This window comes from Centropristis striata, chromosome 22 (genome assembly GCF_030273125.1).
Source record: "Centropristis striata isolate RG_2023a ecotype Rhode Island chromosome 22, C.striata_1.0, whole genome shotgun sequence".
NCBI classification, from domain to species: Eukaryota; Metazoa; Chordata; class Actinopteri; order Perciformes; family Serranidae; genus Centropristis; species Centropristis striata.
In genome coordinates, this window is record NC_081538.1 from 25,086,926 (window position 1) to 25,108,413 (window position 21,488).

General features: G+C 37.9%; 1 protein-coding gene across 2 annotated transcripts in view; it reads left to right on the forward strand.

The window, feature by feature from the left end:
* Nucleotides 1-21,488, forward strand: part of si:dkey-97m3.1 (fatty acyl-CoA reductase 1) — an 82,770-nt gene that overhangs the window by 44,376 nt on the left and 16,906 nt on the right. For both annotated transcript variants that reach the window (XM_059325571.1, XM_059325572.1), the window contains exons 3-5: nt 8,440-8,615; nt 14,206-14,385; nt 16,445-16,622. In XM_059325571.1, coding sequence (XP_059181554.1) covers nt 8,440-8,615; nt 14,206-14,385; nt 16,445-16,622 — 534 coding nt within the window. The remainder of the gene's footprint in view (nt 1-8,439; nt 8,616-14,205; nt 14,386-16,444; nt 16,623-21,488) is intronic.

Here is a 21,488-nt window from a genome sequence, read left to right on the forward strand (position 1 = left end):
ATTCAGATGCAGATTAAGTAAAAAAATGACGTCTTTTGAGACATCAGTGGGACCACCTGGTTGCTTTGACACTCTGAATGACTTCAGAAGACTAATATCTTAAAACCAGCTCTCCGTGTCACACTCAAAGACGCACCTCCCAATCCTCTTACCGTCTTATGAGGACACGAAATCCTGCATCATAAACTCACTCTTTATTTCTGATTCGTGCGGGGTAATAAAAGTCTCCTTGGCTCGTCGTGAGGTCACCGTCTGACAGACTGGAATGCGATGCCACCAGCATACCGAACGCCGCGCCCAGAAACCATATTACTCTGCTCATATCGATCTCTCCAATTGAGTTGTGTACAGCGATAGCCCGGAGCCACATTAGAAAAACCCTCCATTTTCATTAGTTTGCTGTGATGAGCTGCTCACCACGGTGCTTGATCACTCCTGAGCTCTTAAGAAACCATGAGATTCAGGGTTGAACGAGTTGAATGAAGAGATAGTCGGCATTGTCTCTCTTAAGTGGACCGCTCTTGAAATATAACATTATTAGCAGACGGACGGTGCTTAACACAAGATAAACCGCAACGATTCAAGCAAATGGGGTGCTTAAGTTTGCCTTTTTCTGCTATTTTCATGGAGTTTTTGAGGCGTCTAGCAGTAACACAATGCATAAGCAACACTTTGAAGCTAATTAGTGAGAAAAAAGTGTTTCTAAATCAGTTCAGCAGACAGAGTTTACGCAGGTTTGGGGACTTTTGTTGCTGGTTTAATCTGTTTTTTATGCCACTGGGTCACCGCAACAGGAGCAGGGACAGGGATGGAGATGAATCCTTCTTCTCCTTAATATGCTGACAGCCCCGGGGGTTAGACATGTCTGTCCTTCTTCACAGTTTCCCATGAGACTCCTCGCATCTCTCTCTCTTCCCTGAACATTTCCTCCGTTAGTATGCAGCCTTGTCAGTTCTGCACGAGAAAGAAAAGCCTCGCTGGTGTCTGAGATTTAATGCTAAAGTACACTACCGCTTAAAAGTTTGGGGTCACTTAGAAATGTCCTTATTTTTGAAGGAATGGCACAATTTGTTAATGTGGTAAAACGGCTGATTTTCTTATGAAATATCTATTATATATTGTCTCCTGTGTTCCAGTGGCACATTGTGTTAATCAAGTTTATAGTGTTGAAAGGCTCATTGATCATTAAAACACCTGAGCATTATGTTAGCACAGCTGAAAACTGTTTTGTGCAGATTTGAGAAGCAATAAAATGATCCTTCCTCAGTAGAAGTGGGCGATATATATCAGCTACAATTTTAGTAAGATTTTAGTAGGAAGTACAATACTTAAACCTAAAATCTTGTGAAGTAGAAGTGTAAATAAATAGTTAAATAGATAGTGATAGTTTGAATCTAAAGTCATGGAAAAAATTATTAGACCACTTTTTTGTTCAATTTCTTGTTCATTTTAATGCCTACTATAACTAAAGGTACATTTGTTTGATATACCAAATGTACCTTAAGAAAGCAAGGAGAAAACAAGGGTGGTATAATAATTTTTCCATGACTGTATTTCTAAAAAGTCTGCCACTTAACAGTCACATCTATTTCCAAAAATCTGTCTTTTTACCCCTAAAATAACACAGAGGGACTATTTTGTTTAGTAGAAAGTAGTTCCACTGGAAAACAACACAGACAGACTTTTGAGCTGTAGTGTACGTTGTCAAAAATGCTTCAAAAGGAGTTTTAGTTATTGTTAACTTTTGGAAAAAAGGTTTTTTTTTCCGAAGTCAAGAGTCTGCTGCTGTGACCTCGAGTCTGTCAAGGAGTGAAGCTGCACCTGTGAAGTGTAGAGAGCGTGACCATCATTAGCTCTGCTTCACACTGTGCCGTCCCGACCCCCCTCATGCACGAGGACCCTCTGCAAAAGACGAGGCAGAGTTGACATTTTGCTTCCATAAATATTTTTTGGGACAATGCAGAAAAAAAGGAACACTTTCTTGCTTTTTCTCTCAGTCATCCCTTTCTCTCCGGGGGTGGGAAGCTCTGTGTAAAAGGGGCTGTGAAAAGAGTGGAGCCCAGTTAAAGGGCAGTTAGCGAGAAGAGAGGCAGCTTGAATGGCATCTCGGGTTGCTGTGCTGAAAGGAAAGTGCCATTAGTGTTGGGTTCCTGTGAAAGTCCACAGAGCGGCTGCTTCAAGCACTCTTGATGGAGGATTTATTGCCCTCGGGGGGGGAGAAATGGCAGTGTCCAGTGCAGGGAGAGAGCACGAATGATGGCTGCATGTACAAGCCGGACCTGACTTTATAGATGACCTTTATCAGTGCTTGTTCCAAAGCCGTAACTTTGTTTGACTGACCACGAGATGTGCTACTGAAACACTTGTGGTTGCACTGAGGGGAAAAAAACATCACCGCAGAGGATTGAGGAAATGCGAACTGGTGGACTATTGTATTCCTGTACAAGGCAGTTTGCTCAGCGGAGCCCGTGGGTCGGAGGAGGGTGTGATGGTAAATGCGAGCGATGGAAGGCTGGCACGAGAAAAGAGCCTTTTTACAAAACAATCCCACAATGCCATCCTCTGCTAGTGCCGTAACAAAGAGCGCTCTGAAGCCCACATTCTACGGCCTCATTCACCCTCCTGACCCCGATGCTCTCTCTCCCTTCTGGGTCCTTCTATAATTTAACTTTGGCATAGAGGGGCTTCACAAATATCTCTTTTGGCTGTGTATACTCAGCTGGTAGATACTGGTGCTGCTATTTTAGTTTGGTAGTGTGTCGAGGAGAGAGAGTGAGCACAGCAGAGTTTTGTTTGGTCGTACAGTAAGTGATAATATTGACCAAGAGAGCTGGTTTCTCCTGGTCTCAGAGCCTACATGTACCAGGATACACTGCACTAGGGCTGGGCGATACGGCCAAAATCTTCTATTGTAATATAGGCAATTTCATATTTAAATAGCAATATATATCCAAATATAGCATGTGTCTAGGGTTGGGCAATATAGTAATTTTTCCTCTTTTATTGGCATTGTATCGTGATAAATGCAAATATTGAGATATTGTGACACAAAATTACAGTCTAATTTGATACCAACAAGCATTAGGGCTGGGCAATATGATAATATATATATATCACCTGAACAATATAAAATGCTTGTTTTGTATATATTTTTCTATAATGTTTGCATTACAATGTCAAAAATCAGCAGCGGGATTGCGTTAGTGCAAGGTTTACGTCATTGTAGATCTAGATGTAGATTGGAGTGAACCATAGACGTGCTGCTTCACTGACACTGAGTATGGAGCATACAGAAACAAGCTTTAGTTATTTCATATTTGGCTGTGCAATGACAATAAATTTGACTCTAAATCATAGAAACAATTTATTAGCCGAATAACCAGAAAAAATGCTTTATAGCAATCGTTATTGGGGTATGAGATTATTTTTATCGGGATCGAAGATTTTTGGCCATATCGCCCAGCCCTACATGTGTCCTTTAAGTGCAATAGAAAAACAGTGCCTCTTTGGTTCCCTCCAGTGGCTGTAAAATATTGTTTCTAACATCACGATAGAAAGGATATAGAAAAATATGTATAATAGACAACCAAGTCGGAGAAGATGCTGGTGGTGTGTAACAGAGCAGATATTCTACAGACTGAAGCTAAGTTCTTCTGCATTTTGCTGAACATGATTCTATTACAGGCGTGTTTCTGATGATAGGATCCACTTTCTTTGTTATTGTTGGTCGCATAAATGACATACATCTCATATTTTCTGTCTTGCCGGTTCTGCAGGTTCAAATTGATCCCACCTACAACACTCCAATGTAACACCTCCGTTACTGTCTCTGAAGATGGTACAGAGCCCTCCATTATGCCGGACTGTAGGCGAAATGTCACAGAAGTGTAAATGTCACGTCTGAAAGGGGCTAAAAACTGATTTTGGTTCAATGACTTAGTGACCCAATTGTAACTGCTGATGTCTCACATCTTCGTACGTCTGTATCCACTTTTGTCCTCTTAAAAGTTCAGTTTCAGTTTTATTTCGGTTTTACCATATTTAAAAACTTAGTTATGGGTTCTTTACCCTTTTGGTAGTGCATTTCACCACACAGCATCTTTTAGACTCTTTTCTATTGTTTGCTAACAGATGGAAGAGGCTCCTTCATTCAATACAAAGTCAATGGTTGTTAACAATGTCTTAGTTGGTTGGCTTAGTTCAAGGCTTGAAGCTTATGATATTAGGGCTTTCTTAAACTGAAATACATGGGAAGCTTACTCTGATATTCTTACCGTAACTAACCAATATCACTCCTCATGTCGAAACCTAACCGACCCAACCAACAAAGGAAATGAGTAGTAGCGAGTCAGAGGCAGGTCAAGACTCTGCCCAGCAGGTTTAAAAAAATGTGACAACTGGGGCAGGTGTTTTATGTTCTAAATTGTATTTTGTAAGTATTTTTACATATGTGTAATACACAGCTATAAAACGTGTCTGCAGGGCAGGAGTCAGTAGCAGTTACAAATGTCACAAATGACTCACTGAACGGTTTCCTCCTTTGACGAGGTGACACTTTTGTCTGGTGAAGCGCATCAAACCTGGCTGATCCCCAAAAGGCCTCGTCAAGTTGCTCATCTTGACTGACAGTGTTCTTCATAAGTTGTCACACTTGTCTTTCCCCTGACGGGTCCCTGGCAGGTACGGTACGTGACAGGGCGCATAAACATCAGAGCCATTAGAAGAGTTCACGTTAGACTTCCTTGTCAAGCAAACCCACAAAGTTCTGTGGTCTGTGGACGGCTGCCAAAATATGGTTGGTTTGTTTTTGTTGCCATGCTACACACCCTCAAGAGGAAGTTGAACTGAGGTCATAACATGACATCAACGGTGAATCACACAGTATGAAACACATACAGATTTTGGTATTTTTGGAAACATTTTAGTGAGAAAGCTGCACATTGGATCTCTTCTTCTGCTGCCACTGTGCAGAATGTAGGTCTCTGTTACTGCCAGCTGTTGGCCTCGAGCACAGGGAGGGAAAAAAATAATTTCTGCATTACATAATGCACCATCATGCAGAATTATTGCATGCATCCCCCTCCCCCATTTGGGAACAGTTCTGGGTTATGACATTACATACTGTACAGTGCAGGGTATTTGGAGAGCAGCATTACGAAGCAGAAGATTGATGGGGATACAGAACATGAATATAAACAGCTGTTTGAAGCTGTTTAATTCAACATCTGTCCTCTTCAGCAAGAGTGCTCCGCTTACTAGGACAGCTGACACACACACACACACACACACACACACACACACACATGCACACAGAGCTGCAATTTCATAACACACAGAGCACACACTTTGATGCCAATCCCTTCACTTCCCCTCTCTTTCACCCTCTTTTTCTCCTCCTCATGCCATCTCTGAGTATCAGCCCTGTAAAAATGTCTTTGTGCACAGCTGCCACTCCACTCTGCCGGAAACATCCGCCATGTTGGCAACACGTCTCTTTTTGCGGCTCCTGATTGGAGCTGCACAAAGAGAGCCGTGACGCTGCATGACATCTGACTGACTTTCTCTGCTTCCTCTGGTTAGTGTCTCCCAGTATAACGCGGTGGTAAAGTCCTGCAGTGCGTAGAGCTCCGCAGGGTGCACCGGCGTGTCAGGCGGCGTGAGACATGAGCTGGTAAATCTAGATGACTTATTCCCCCCTCCATGTTGGAATGTCGTCTGCAGCCCTCAGTGAGCAAACAGCAGTGTAAACAGGTGGAATAATATCACACAAGAGGGGCTTTGTATATATCACACGTGGTGCATCGTGCAGAATCTATAGCGTGGAGAGGCAAATGTTCAGCCTCATTGTTGCACGTATGCGCGGCGCTGATAGTGTTATGTATACAACAGGGTGTGCATTTCTCTTCTTGGACATTCGTCAGGGAGTACGCCACAGACAAACAAAAGTTATTGGTCCCCGGCGGCAACACTTGCTCTGTAGCACACGTGCAACCTCTGTCGCACCTGCAGAGGCCCTTCACAGTGCAAACATTTACACAGTTGTATTTCCATTTATTAAAGCAATTATTGACTTACTGTCTTGGCTACAAGGCCGTGCAACAAATTCTTCTCTTACAGGGATAATTTGTAGTTTTGAAGTTGGCTTGTGCTGCAGCAAAATGTACTTAAGCATCAATATCGGTTTATTTGTGCATTATATTTAGAATATTTTCCCACTTTACCTTGCTGTCACCCAGCCCTTTCCACAGGGAACTAGTATCTTTGATCTCTCCAAATCTGCCAGACTCCATTGACATAAAGAGTAATTTTACCTTGTAGAACACAGGATTTGCTCGTCTGCCGCCGCCTCAGTTGATTACTTTGTTTGTGTTGTGTGAGTCTTCGTTGCATCCAAACTGACCCTTTAAAACTCTGAAGTCACACAATAATACAAACAAAGTAACCAATTTCAGGTAGACCAGCAACTCCCATGTACTAAAAAATGTATATTTAATACTTTGCTGTGCAGGGGGGTTATGTACCTTGCTCAAGGGCACTTCAGTCCTTGACCTGTCAGTACTGGGATTCAAACCGGCGACTCTCCAGTTAAGCCGGATTCCTAACCTCTAGGCCACGGACTGCCCTGATAATTGATAAATGATCATTTATTATGATAAATATTGTTATTAAGATATGAAATAACTCATATCGGGATAGAAGATTTTGGCCATATCGCCCAACCGTACTTATGTATACCCCACCCTTGCTACTACAGTAGTTAGGGTTGAAATTAACAATCATTTCATTTATTATTTCATTTATTATTAATTATTTTTTATCAGTTATCAGTCAGTCATTCATTATCAGTCAATCTCTCTTTCCGATCAATGGATTAATCATGTATAAACATCAAATTATGTAAAAAAAAAAAAAACTAGAAGAAATGCAGAAACTAAAGCATATATATATTAGCTATAATAAATGTTTGTTTTTTACTACTAACTTTTCATTAGTTTGACTTTATCATTTCAGCTCCACAGCCAGTTATTAAAGCTTTCAGCATGAAGAAGTTTATTGGACCTATAGGATGGACACTGAATCACAGTTGAGGGACCCCTCTGTGTCAGGACACTTTTACTCTTTGTGAGATAAAAACCTGACGGACACTTTGGATCAGAAACAAATCTGGGGGTGAATCTTTACTGGGACACGTGGGTGATTTTCTGCCTGAGGGGTTTTATGCAAAGCAACACATTAGACTTTAGATGATTTGCATTCCTTGTGAAGCTATTTCAGTGTTTAGCTGTCGACGCTTGAGTCAGCTTTTATAGTTGATCTGCCCTCCGGCTCTGCTGCGATACGGGCCGTAATTACAAGTGGCATTTAAGTCTGTCGTTTTTTATTATTTGTTACTTTATTGCAAGGCTTCGTACCTTCACAGAAATAATCAGTCATTTCGTTTGCTTTACAATATTGTACCTTGCATTTTCCCGAGGTATATATTCACAAAGTAAATAACAAACCATAAGGTAAACAGACAAACATATATAGGAGGCAAACTGGTATTTCCCAAATGAAGATCTCAAAGAAAAGGAATAAACAACAAAAAAATTACAAAAAAATAAATAAATAAATAACAAAAATAAAAGGATATACTAAAATCAACTAATGGAAAAATAAGGGGTGGTGCATGTATGCATGTTCATGTATGTGTGTGTATGCATGTGATTGTTAGTGTTGGGGTGGGGACCATTTCGTTTTTTATTATTTGATACTTTATTGCAAGGCTTCTTACCTTCACAAAAATAATCAGTCATTTCGCTTTCTTTACAATATTGTACCTTGCACCCCCCCCCTTTTTTCGATGTATATATTCACAAAGTAAATAACAAACCATAAGGTAAACAGACAAACATATATACGAGGCAAACTGATATTTCCCAAATGAGGATCTCAAAGAAAAGGAATAAACAACAAACAAAACAAAAAAAAATACAACAAAAATACAAAAAAAAATTTTTTTTTAAATAATAAATAAATAATAGGATATACTAAAATAAACTTAAACAAAGACATGACAGCATCATCTGGGCTTTCCCAAATTGTTTCAAGGCATAATAATGTTAGTGTATGTAAACTTCTGACTTTAAAGAAAGTAATAAAAAATTTCTAAAAAAATCCTTCTCTCATTATTCTGGCATTTAGCAAATATAAATAATTTTGGTAATCCTATCGGACCTAAAACAGGAAAAGTGTCTGATTTCATGTCAGACAGTGAGAAAAAAAGCATATGTGTCTTTTTATATAGTGTATGTAAACTTCTGGTTTCAACTGTATCTGTGTGTGTGTGTATGCATGTGATTGTTAGTGTTGGGGTGGGGACCATTTCGTTTTTTATTATTTGGACGCTGCTGATGTCGGCGTGTAAACTTTCTCTCGTGTGTTTTTTCTGTCTGGCAGCTTTTCGACCGCGTGCGGGAGGACAACCCCGACTTCCACCAGAAGATCATCCCCATCAGCAGCGAGCTGACGCAGCCGGGCCTCGCCATCAGCCCCGAGGACGTCGAGAAGCTCTCCGCCTGCATCCACGTCGTCTTCCACTGCGCCGCCACCATCCGCTTCGACGAGCCGCTCAAGTGAGGCTCACACCCCTGACAGTTAAACACTCTCATCACAGATAAACACATGCAGCAACATTTCACTGAACCAAATAATTTACCAGAAACGTACACAACATCCCGTAACTGTCTGATAGAAGCAGCAGGAAGTTGCTGTTGTCACTTCAAAGGGATCACAGGCTGCACTTTTATCTGATTTTACACACAATGAGTCAGAAACACGACCGGTCAGATGATCAGAGACAACTTTTATAGAAACTTCAAAGCCATTAGGAACATTTGTTTATACGGCTGGGCAGTACTGACAAAAATATGATTGTAAAAATAATTAATTCTAGGCCACATCGTCCTCACTGATTTAGCCAATATAAAAATGTCATCAAGTATTTCATAAAATTACAAATAAACTACTCACTAATACATTTTTAAAGCTTTAAATTGACCAGAAATGATAAAATATGACATAAGTGGACAATTCTGTTTTAATTTGCATATTTTTTGTATTTATCTTTGTATTAATTTCGGCTGGGCAGTACTGACAAAAATATAATTGTAAGAATAATTCATTCTAGGCCACACATACAGTATCTAATAAATAAATTACTCAATAATTCAAAGCTTTAAATCAGTGATTCCCAACCTTTTTCTTGAGGGACCCCCATTTTTACCATTGTAAACTCATCTTTAAATGTATGTATTTATTTTGCATTTATTTTGAATTCATTTTTTGCTTTAAATAATAATAGTTTTAATATTTATATATACGTATTATTAATTAAATCATTTTCCCTATTGATTTCCCCAAATTTTTCCCCTTGTTTTATTTATTTTTTCATTTATTTTTACTCATTTTTAAATGTACATATTTATTTTGCATTGCCTTTATTTATTTTAAATCATTACATTTTTTTTACATTACATGTCATTTAGCAGACGCTTTTGTCCAAAGCAACTTACAATAAGTGCATTCAACCTGATGGTACTAGACATAGACATCAATATTAATTTAATTACTTTCCCTACTAATTTCCCCAAACTTATATCATTTTGTATTATTTTCTCCATACATGTATTGGTGCATTTATTTATCCAGTGTTTTTACAGTTATTTGATTGCAGAGAAAAGAGGAAGTGGAGATTGGGATGTGGGGAAATGAACCGTTTGTAAAAGTCACCTACAGGGCAGCGTGACAATCTGTCAGACAACAGAAGGAGCCACGCTGTGTGCAAAAAGCTCGTCTGATCAACCCAGAAGATGTCAGTTTCAGACGATAATAACCAGACATGCAACGGTTTAGAAACAGTCTAATGATCCTAATTAGTGCTGAGTATTTTTAGATACAAGCGTGTTGTTTGTGGAAATGAATTGCAACAGAAGAAGGTTTCTATAATAAGGCCTGAACTACAACCACTGACGGCTTCCAGCTTGTCATATGTAACCGTGTGGACGTTGTGTCATCACTCATCTGCTGCAGCCGCGGGCCGCCGGCTCCTGCGCTGCTATTGGACCCCGGCGGGGGACAGTGTATTATATATAATGGTGACCTAGTTATTTTTTTCTTCTGTGGATGATGTGCTGGTGCTCTGCTCCAGCTGATCGAGTCTGTCCTGTAAGTCATAGAATAACACTCCATACTGTACACATAGATAGATAGATAGATAGATAGATAGATAGATAGATAGATAGATAGATAGATAGATAGATAGATAGATAGTTCAGGGTTCGTATGGGTGCTTGAAATCCTTGAAAATGCTTGATTTTAAATGTTGTATTTTCAAGGTTTAAAAAGTGCATCCATTTTGGATAGTGGAAAGTGCTTGTAAATGCTTGAAATTCTTACTGTATCTCTTGCAATCTGACTATATCTATGTCTATATCTATTAGAAAAAAAGACACAAAATGACAGAAAAAAAAACTAAATTACTTAAAAAAAGACACAAAATGACCAAAAATACACAGAATTACCAAAAAAGGCACAAAATATATTTTTTAAAAAGACACAAAATGACCCAAAAATTCACAAAATTACTAAAAAAAGACACAATTATAAAAAGAAGACACAAAATCACCAAAAAAGCAATTAAGGGGACCTTCTACACACAACACGGTAAAGTGCCATTCATATAAAACCCACATAAAACTTTCATATCAAGGTGGGGGCCACAAAATATCGTCACGAGGGCCACAATTGGCCTGCGAGCTGCGAGTTTGAAACCCATGCTCTACATCAAGTGTTTTGTGAAGTACTTACGCCTGGATAAGAGTTGGTTTGAGCTGAGTTTAGTGAAAATAATGATGAGACTAACACGTTTATGAGCAGAGCAGATGTTTGCTCCTCCTGTTCGGTTTCATGTCTCTCCATCCTGTTGTGTCGTTCGGCTCCGGCTTAAAAAAAAAAAACATCTTCTGCAGACTCCTCTGCAGAAGACTCCTCTATAGACTATAGATAATCACATGTTCAATGTAAAAATAATGAGTAGCCTATCTGAAATGAAGACCATTCCTCCTAAAAGTGTAATACCATCGCTGTTGGTATGGTTCAGTGAAATCTCCCCCTTTTAGTATGTAAGTACTCATCTAAAACATGCAACTTACAACAGGTGTAAGATACTGGAAAAGCTTGAAAATGGACCTTGATTTCTGAGGGTTAAAAAAGCAATTATCCACTTATTGGCGCCCCTGGTGTGGAGAAGCAGGCATTGTGAATAAGAGAGGTAAAGTAGTGAATATGAGAGGAAAGTTATGAATCTATACGGCTCCTCATGTAGATTATTCATGTTTAAGGTGGCGTCTGACTGCTTGTGGAGGCGGGACAGCGATTAGGTTTGAGTGACGGCTCAGTTAGAGTAAAGCTGCTGCAGTGCAACGCTCTCAGCTTCATATTGATCTGTTCCTGCTTCACGTCTCTCTCTGCTGTCTCCGTCTCGTCCTCATGCTTCACCTTCCATCTCTCTCCCTGAGTGGCCTTCACCCTCTTTTTTTTTTCTCTCTTTTCACCCCGCTTCATTTAGCTCTCACTCCCATGTTTCTGTCTCGTCCCTCCCATCTCCATCATCTCTGGGAGTCATTACTCATGTGTAGCGGGCCGGCAGCCTCGTTGGCAGCACCGGGGCATAAATCAGACGACTCTATTAAAGGTTTCAGACCAGGGCTGACGTCTCAGCTGGTTTATACACACGTAAAGATCATTCATTTCAAAATCAGAAACATACTTAATATGGTGTTTACTTTATTTCTTTTAAATTAATTTTCAATTTTAAATAATAATAGTTTTATTGTTTAATAAATAATATTTTCCCTATTAATTTCCCCAAATGTATTTAATTTTGCACAATTTATTTCATACATTTCTGAAAACATTTATTCATTCAGTGTTTTACAAGAAGATTGGAAAGATGAGAAATAAAAAAAATGTGTTTTCAAATCAAATCAAATCAAACTTTATTTATAAAGCACTTTTCATACAATAAATGCAACACAAAGTGCTGTACCCCCCCCCCCCCCCCACACACACACACACACACACACACACACACACAGACCCACGCATCCACCGCACACCCACACTCACTCACACGCACACACATATACGCACACGCACACACACACACACACACACTACACAAACTGAATCACTGAATTAACATGGCAGGGCACTGAGGTGTTTTCAGATACTTTTATTACTTTGTATATTTTTTTTAACTTTTTCTGACTTTTCTTTGCTTTCTTAATGTTCTCAGAGTAACAAATCTGGTGAATACAATATTATTATAACAAATTATGACCAAAATCAGACTCAGCATGTAAAAAAAAAAAAGTTGTACTAATAAAATGCTCCTTTGAGGTGTCACTTTGTGGTTCAGATCAGAGCTTTCCAATCCTCTAGCTGTTGCATCTAAATCATCACAGCAGAAACAGATGGGTGATGAGTCAGATGCAGGGAGGGGGCACAGTGGTGCGTCCATCTTTCCCTGCCGGAGTTACGCCCTGCACGGCGCTCCCAGAAGGCGGTGGGCGGAAGACGAGCCCACGCACACGCCGCTCGTCCTCTAATAACTACCAACACCAGCAGCCTCTCTATTACTGCCACCACTTTGCTTCTATTTATCTTTGCTGCTGCCGCTAACAAGCAGCCACCACCTCGCCACATCTGATTCATGCCGGTGGATCCATCGCCCACCACACACTCTCTATCTACCTGTCACACACACACACACACACACACACCTCACGAGCACCGCCCACACAGAGCAGGAGCAGCACTCTATCTCACAGTGTCTGTTTAAACTGACCCTCGGTTTTTCTTTGCTGTCGCCTCGGGCAAAAACGGACTCTGTTTGCTGTTTCACTTCCACTGCAGAGCTGACGGAGACACACTGCTGAATGCACACACCAGGTTTACAGAGCGATGGGGGGAAACTTTACTGTGCTGGTGTGTGTTTTACCCCCAGAGAAACACACTTTACTTTCTCAAGTCTGTAATAATTGCGCCTCTCTAATCAGAATTAACGGACATTGACAGAATCTAGATTGATAGCAATGCTAGACTTACATGTACAGAACATGCTATACTACTGTGTGTATTAATGAGTTTAGTTCTAATTATAATTTCATTTTTTTTTTATATTTATGTATATAAAATGTATACATTATTTTCCTTATTTATTTCCCCAAACTTTTTTTGCTTTTCCATTTAATTTTCCCTTTTTTATTCATTTATTTATACTCATCTTTGAATGTGTATCTGTTTTGCATTTACTTTATTTATATTGAATTAATTTAAAAATTTAAATAATAGTTTTATTATTTATATATATTTAATGTAAATTGGTTTGTGACCAAAAAAAGACACAGAATTACCAAAAAAGACACAAATTTATTTTAAAAAGACACAAAAATATTTTAAAAAGACACAAAATGACCAAAGAAATACACAAAATTACTAAAAAAAAGACAAAATTATTTTAAAAAAGACACAAAATTACCACAATAGACACAATTTTTTTTTTTAAATACACAAAATTACCAAAAAAAGTAAATAAAGGGACCTTCCACACACAACACAGTAAAGTGCCATTCATATAAAACTCACATTAAACTTTCATATCAAGGTGGGGGCCACAAAATATCTTCACGAAGGCCGCAATTGGCCCGAGGGGCGCGAGTTTGAGACCCATGCTCTACATCAAGTGTTTTGTGAAGTACTTACGCCTGGATAAGAGTTGGTTTGAGCTGAGTTTAGTGAAAATAATGATGAGACTAACACGTTTATGAGCAGAGCAGATGTTTGCCCCTCCTGTTCTCCATCCTGTCCTGTTGTGTCGTTCTGCTCCGGCTTAAAAAAAAAAAAAACATCTTCTGCAGATTCCTACTAGTCTGCAAATTCTCATTTGAATGGAAACACTCAGTAGTCAGCAAACACACTCAAACAGAGATATTAGCAGTCTGGCAAGTGCACACACACTCCCTCAAAGCCTTCTCCCTGACACACCAGTTAATCTGGAGCACACACAAACACTTCCCTCCCACACACACACCCATTCACACACCCTCTTCCTCCCACACAGGCTGTCTGACACCGTATCTCTCTCTCTCTCCTCCCCGGCAGACACGCCCTGCAGCTGAATGTGATTGCCACGCAGCAGCTCCTCAGCCTGGCCCAGCAGATGCACCACCTCGAGGCCTTCGTTCACATCTCCACCGCCTATGCAAACTGCAACCGCAAGTACATCGACGAGGTCATCTACGCGCCGCCCGTCGAGCCCAAGAAACTCATCGAGTCTCTTGAGTGAGTTGGTTTCTGTGCCCCGGGGGAGGAGAAATCAATTCCAGTTCAGTTTGATTCATGTCGTTTTGGATATGATGAATGAGCATGCCGTTTTTCAGAAGGTCGAAAATATACAGGGGCATCTCAATGAATTAGAATATCATAGAAAAGTTTATTTATGGCAGTAATTCAACTAAAAAGGTGGAAATAACACATTATATAGATCCATTACACACAGAATGAAACATTTCATGTCTTAATTTATTTAATTTCCTCTAATTATAATGATTATGGCTTACATTTTACAATTTTAAAAAGTATGTTTAATATGGAAATGTATGCCTCTTAAAAATATGTCATCTGTATGACTCAATACTTGGTTGGGACTGTTTGACTTGAACTACTGGAAATGGACTTTTCCATCATATTCTAATGTATTGAGATGCACCTGTACAAAAAGGTTTCATGAGACGAGTTGTCTGCCACGCCTGAAAAGTTGCATCCGCTTTTTTCAGAACAACTAAAAGTTTAACTTACTAAAAGATGGCAGAGTTTCCTAATTATCTGATTAAAGATAGACGAACAAGACCAAAGAAGAGCTTTTTGAGTTTGTTATCCAGTCTTAGCCTTAATCGCTGTGCCAATCTTTTTATTTATTCAATGATTCAAATAGAACAAATGGAAATAAGTGAAATTTTAATGGAAATTCAGTCTCATTATCAGTCTCACCCAATGCTGAAATTCACTGGAAGTGATAAAGCATAAACGGGCTGCAGAAAATTACATATTGCTTCACTGGAAGCTACGTTTCCTTTGTTAAATACTGGTGCATCTCAATGATTTAGAATATCATGGAAAAGTTTATTTATGTCAGTAATTCATTTCAAAAAGTGGAAATAACACATTATATAGATCCATTACACACAGAATGAAACATTTCATGTCTTAATTGATGTAATTTCTTCTAATTATAATGATTATGGCTTACATTTAATGAAGAGCTAAAATTCAGTGGTTATGGACTGGACTTTAGAAAGCCACCACTAATGTTCTTACCCAGTATTTGTTGTTTATACACCATAATAGGTTTCAATAAATGAATAATGAATTAATTTAATCATTTTTTATTTGATATTTTTAACGAGAACAACAAGTATTTATTGTTGACCTGCTATCTCCCCCTGATCATCCACTGCCCACAACCACCAATTCTCAGAAAAAAGACCCTGACTGGTAATTGTTTAATGGAAATTCAGTCTCATTATCAGCCTCACCCATTACTGAAATTCACTGGAAATAACAAAGCATAAACAGGCTGCAGAAAATTAAATATTGCTTCACAGGAAGCTACATTTCCTGTGTTAAATATAGACTGTTTATAGAACAGAATACCAGTGGTGGCACTTTAATAAAAGAAAAATAGAGTGGAGATGCAGGGAGAGTATTTGTATTTTATTTTTATTTTTTGAGTGCACATCTGTCTGTAACTCTGTTACTTTACCACTTTAAAATGTCTAAAATTGACAAGAACTTTCTTGTTTTATTTTATTTTTTTGAGTTGTGCAGTTATGCTTTCAACAGTTTTCAAATCTAGATAAATCTGTAATTTTAGTCAAAATTATGGTTTGTTTCACTTCAAATCACCGTCACGTCTGCTTTGTTAGACTTTTTATACTGTTTTAAGGCTTATTTTCACAGTAGACTTTTCAGTCTTATGACATATTTAAACCACATTAAGAATTTTAGTCATCAGACGTTTGGATCTTAATTTTTTTTTAGAGAAACAAGCTGAACAAACGTTAGCAGCAGCTCAGCTCAGAGCCTTCTGGGACGTCTCGTCTGCCAAACAGTGTTGGAGAAACAATGATTTTTAACATGAAACTGCTTTATTCAAAATGTTTACTGGTTTTTATCACCTGGTTGGTTTGTTTTGGAGCGGAGGAGACCTCTGTGGATAATTTGACTCCCAGTACAAACCTCCTGAAAGATTTGCACTGAAGGAATCCTAACCAGGAAACCAAATGACTTGTTTATTTGGATCCTCTGCGTGTCACTGACCGAGCCCTGTGTGTGTCTGCAGGTGGATGGATGACGGCATGGTGCGTGACATCACGCCGCGGCTCATCAGCGACCGGCCCAACACCTACACCTACACCAAAGCCCTGGCGGAGTACGTGGTGCAGCAGGAGCAGGACAAGCTCAACATCGCCATCATCAGACCCTCCATAGTGGGAGCCAGCTGGCAGCAGCCCTTCCCCGTGAGTCCACACACTCTCTCTCTCTCAGGACACTTTTAAATACTATTAAATACACGCCTACAGGAGTATGCTGGTCACGTTTTCCTGACTTTTTTTATCCATTTCATGTAGTTTTTAGTGTAGTTTTTATTTACCTGTTGTTTTATTATTATTATTATTATTATCATTGTTAAAATTAATATAATTTTTATCCAGATTTTATTTGTCTTTTGTTTTTTAACTATATTATTGTTATTATTATTATTATTATTAATAATAATAATAATAATTATTATTATTATTATTATAATTATAATTATAGTAATAATAATATTCTATTTTTCCTCAATTTTATTTGTCTATGTTTTTTGGGTTTTTAATCCATTTCATCTATTTTTTTATGTAGTTTTAATTTACTTATTGTTTAGTAGTAATATTAATACATTTTTCCCTGATTTTATTGGTCTTTGTTCATTTAAAAAAATATATATCATAAGTTTTTAATTTGGCTTTTATTTAACTCATTATTATTATTATTATTATTATTATTATTATTATTATTAATAATAATAATATAATAACAACAACATTATTGTATTTTTCCTAAATTTTATTAATCTATATTTTATTTTTGTTTTTAATCCATTTAATCTATTTTTAATGTAGTTTTGATTAGCTTATTATTATTATTAGTAGTAGTAGTAGTAATACATTTTTCCCTGATTTTATTTGTCTTTGTTTATTTGAAAAAAAAAAAAAATTAATCTAGTTTTTAGTTAGGCTTTTATTTAACTATTTACCTAACTATTACATTTTTATTGGTTTCTCACAGAGAGCCTGACTGCTATATAATTTGACCGATATTATTGGCCGATACTTTTCATTATCTGAATGCCCGAGGTCACTCAACACGTCTGAGTGCCGCTGGTCACGTGTCCCCGCCCCCCCCGGCTCATTATGTGTCCCTCTGTGACAGTAAAACGAATGGAAATGAGATATTGATCGACATAATCCTGCTCAGGTCGATGCTGCTCCCCTGAGGGTTTTATCTTAAGTGGCCAGGGATTAAAGCCAATTGGTTAATATCTTGGCTCGGAGACCTTTGTGATTGAACCAAGTCGGCTCCGTTGGAGGAGCTGCGGGCGGAGAGGGGGGGGGCTGAAACGGGACACCGCGAGAAACGCTGACACACTGAAAGTCACATTGAGGGTGGGAAGTTAAAGAGTGCAGAGAAGTTCATGTAAAGGCCACCAGACTGAGACGCTGAAAGTTCAACGCTGCAGTTCTTCCGTGACTTTAAGCTGCTTTCAGTGGAGCTGCTGCTGCTGCAGGCCGCCTCACTTCTTCTTCTCTCTCTGCGTTTTACATAACGGAGGATTTAAATCACTTTTGCACTGATTGCAAGAAGTAAATAAAAAATCTCACCCACGATTTCACCTCTAAACTTTACAGAAATAAACTTTTTGTGATTTTCGGTTAATTAATGTCAAAGCAACAAGTTTTTAACTGGCAATGTATATATAAAAACAAATCTCAATATAAAACTGATGTCTATTTGATTTACATAAACAAATGAGCATCCTGCAAACAGCTTCTTCTTTTTTTAAGATAGCAGCTGAAAATGTTGAAATCTTTCAAAATCTATCTTTTAAGCCAGACTTTTGATTAAGTTTGGTTTATAGAGATTATTTCAATTATTTCATAATTAACTTATCGTTTTTAGGCCATAAAATGTTGTTGTTCTTCTTTTTCTATTTTATTTTTATTTATTAAATTTTATTTTGTATGATTTGTTTTTTAATCTACTTCATCTGTTCTTTAGTCTATTAGTATTTTCCTTGATTTTATTCATTTTTTTTTGTTTTTTATTCATTTCATCTAGTTTTTAGTGTCATTTTTATTTACCTGTGTTTTTTTATTTTCTCTGGTTTTAAGTTTAGCTTTTTTATATTTATATTTTATTATTATTATTACTATTATTATTATTGCTATTGTTAATATAATTGTATTTTTCCTCAATTTTATCCATCTGTGTCTTTTTTAATGCATTTTATCTATTTTCAATGTAGTTTTTAGTTAATTATTTTGATTAGTAGTAGTAGTAATGTGCATCATGCAAACAGGTTTTTTTAAGAAAGATAATTCCACCTTTCTGAAAAGCGACTCTTCCATTCAAATAGTCTGCACAAATGCAAACAGATGCCCGTGTCAGCAGATCGAGATCTTCACAACACAAGGCGGTGGTGCTCATTAAATGCAAAATCAACACAAAATACAAGTTTTTCGACCCTGTCAGTAACAGATTTGCTCACATACAATTGGAGACTTAGTTTGGAGAATGAAAAGTAAGCATTAGGTGTGTTTGACTCTTTTTAATGACAAAATTACTGATGTATATGACACTTTTTTGCAAAATTAAAAAACATGAAAAACCTGTATTTTAGGGAGAGAATGGAGGCGAAGATACTGCAATTTATGTCAAAAATATTGATCTTTCTCAGAGTGAAATTCTCCTTCTCTCTTCTCAGTGGGATGAAAAATCCCAAATAATCTTTCAGCGTGTTGTAATTCATGAGGTCTGAGAGATGGATTGTCACCATTTAATAATAAAAGAGCCATTGTTGGCCAAAAAAAGAGAAAAAATGTTGATACGGAGCCACAAAAACCTTATTTTGAGCCTTAGAATAAAGATAAAATAGCTTGATAAGTCTAAGTTAGCCTATGACAATTTATTTTTATGACTGTGCAGCAAAGACACAAAAGAAATATTTCAGGAGATTTGGAACTGAAAGCTCTAAAACTCAAAACTTGACTTAAAAAATGAGTTTAAGGCCCCACGCCGTAGACTTTCGAAGGCAGTGATGCACATCTTAGTCGACTATTTTTGTTAATGCCGTATATAAGCTTCACATTTTTAACACTGAAGAATGCAGATTGCTTTGGGCCGACACTAATGATGAATAAAATTAAAATGTAAGGAAATAACCGTTTCATTTCCACTGCTGATGGTCTGTAGAGCCACAGACTTCATTGTCTTTATTGTTGAAGTTTGTTGTTGAGTTTGTGGTCTGGAAAATGAACTAAAAGAAACAGCAGAGTTGTTAATAATTCTCTGTGGAAACCTTTTACTCTACTGGTAGCCAGCTCATTTTCTGTATAAGAAGTGTTGATTAATGCAGCTTTAAATTTGAGCTTTAAAAAACTTGATTCTGGATTATTTCAAAAACTTTCCACTGTAACTCTTTAGTATCTCAAAAGTCTCTTTCAGTCCACAATAACAAACATCTCTGGAGTCAACAGGAGCTCATGTCGGGCATCTGTTGTCCCCGAGGATAATATAATACGTTCAGCAAAGCAATCCATTTATCAAACTGAAAAGAAATAAACACAGCAAAAACGAGCATCTATCAATCATTATATCTAATGTCCATAGCGCATAAACCTCCATAAATCTGTGTGAAAAAATGCTCCTTTCAGTAACTTCTAGCCTGTGAAAGAAGTGTTTTGAATGTGTGTTTTGGTCATTATTACGAGCTGGTTCACTGTTCTGTTCAGTACGATGAGAGCTTCATTTATCAGGTTGTTCAGCAGACACTCGGGGAGATTTAGAGATGATGCTGCATAAATGAAATAGCAGTTAAACACAGGGAAGTCCTTGTTTATCTGGCAGCAGGGAAATGTAGGCCTTCTGTGTGTGTGTGTGTGTGTGTGTTCTTGTACTTCCTACATAGTGAGGACCAGAACATGTTTTTAACCAACAGAGTGAGGACATTTTTGCAAAGTGAGGACATTTCGGCCGGTCCTCACTTCTTTTAAGGCTTTTTTGAGATTTCAGACTTTGTTTTAAGGTTAAAGGTTACAATTAGGTTTATGTTAGGGTTAGGGTTGGGCATTTAGTTGTGATGGTGAAGGTTAGGTTAAGGGGTTAGGGAAAAAGGTTATTATAGTTAATGAAAACAAAACGAAATAACGAAAACTAGAATTGAAAAAAACATTTTTGTTAACTGAAATAAAAATAAAAATGAGAGTTTAAAAAAAAAAAGATAATTACTGAAACTGTATTGTGATGTTACACAACTAACTAAAATTATAGTGAAAATATCCTTTTTTTTTCGTCTTTGTCAACTTTTTTCATCCATAATGAAGAAGGATAAGACAAAGGAAATAAAGGCAAAATTTAATGTGACCTCTTTTAATCTCCCACCCAACAAATACCCCATTACAAAAAACTAATACTAACACTAAATCTAATAAAAACTAAACTAAAACTAAAGCATTTCAAAAAAATAAATACTAAACTAAAACTAGCAAACTCACTCTAAAAACTTATTAAAACTATCTGAATTTTAAAACAAAAATTCACAACAAAATTAAAACTAAAACTAAAGAAAAATCCAAAACTATTATAACCTTGCAAGGGAATTCACTGTTCCAATGAGGGTCCTCACAAAGATAGAAGTACAAGAGTGTGTGTGTGTGTGTGTGTGTGTGTGTGTGTGTCCTGGCTCTGTGCTCAGCCTTCAGTTGTAAGCTCGGCCTGGCAGCGTCTCTTCAGAAGGCCTGGCTCATGCTTGGCCATGCAGTCCGTCGCCTTGGCAGCTGGTGCCAGTAGGCGATGTGAGGCGAGGAGGGGGCGGGGGCAGCGTATTTATGTTTGTGTTTACATTTGGTGTGTTTACAACCACAATATGCATCCAGTTCTGTCAGATTAGTGGACGTATACGATGCAGGATGTCGGCTCAGAGATCTATGGTGTCTGCAGCCGGGCACGGAGCCACCGACAGACTGTAGCGCTGCTAAAAACACTTTATCTGCTCGTATTATTAGACTCAGGACAAGCCTCGGCCTCCACCACATAATGGCTCTCCAGCCCCACATGTTGGGAGC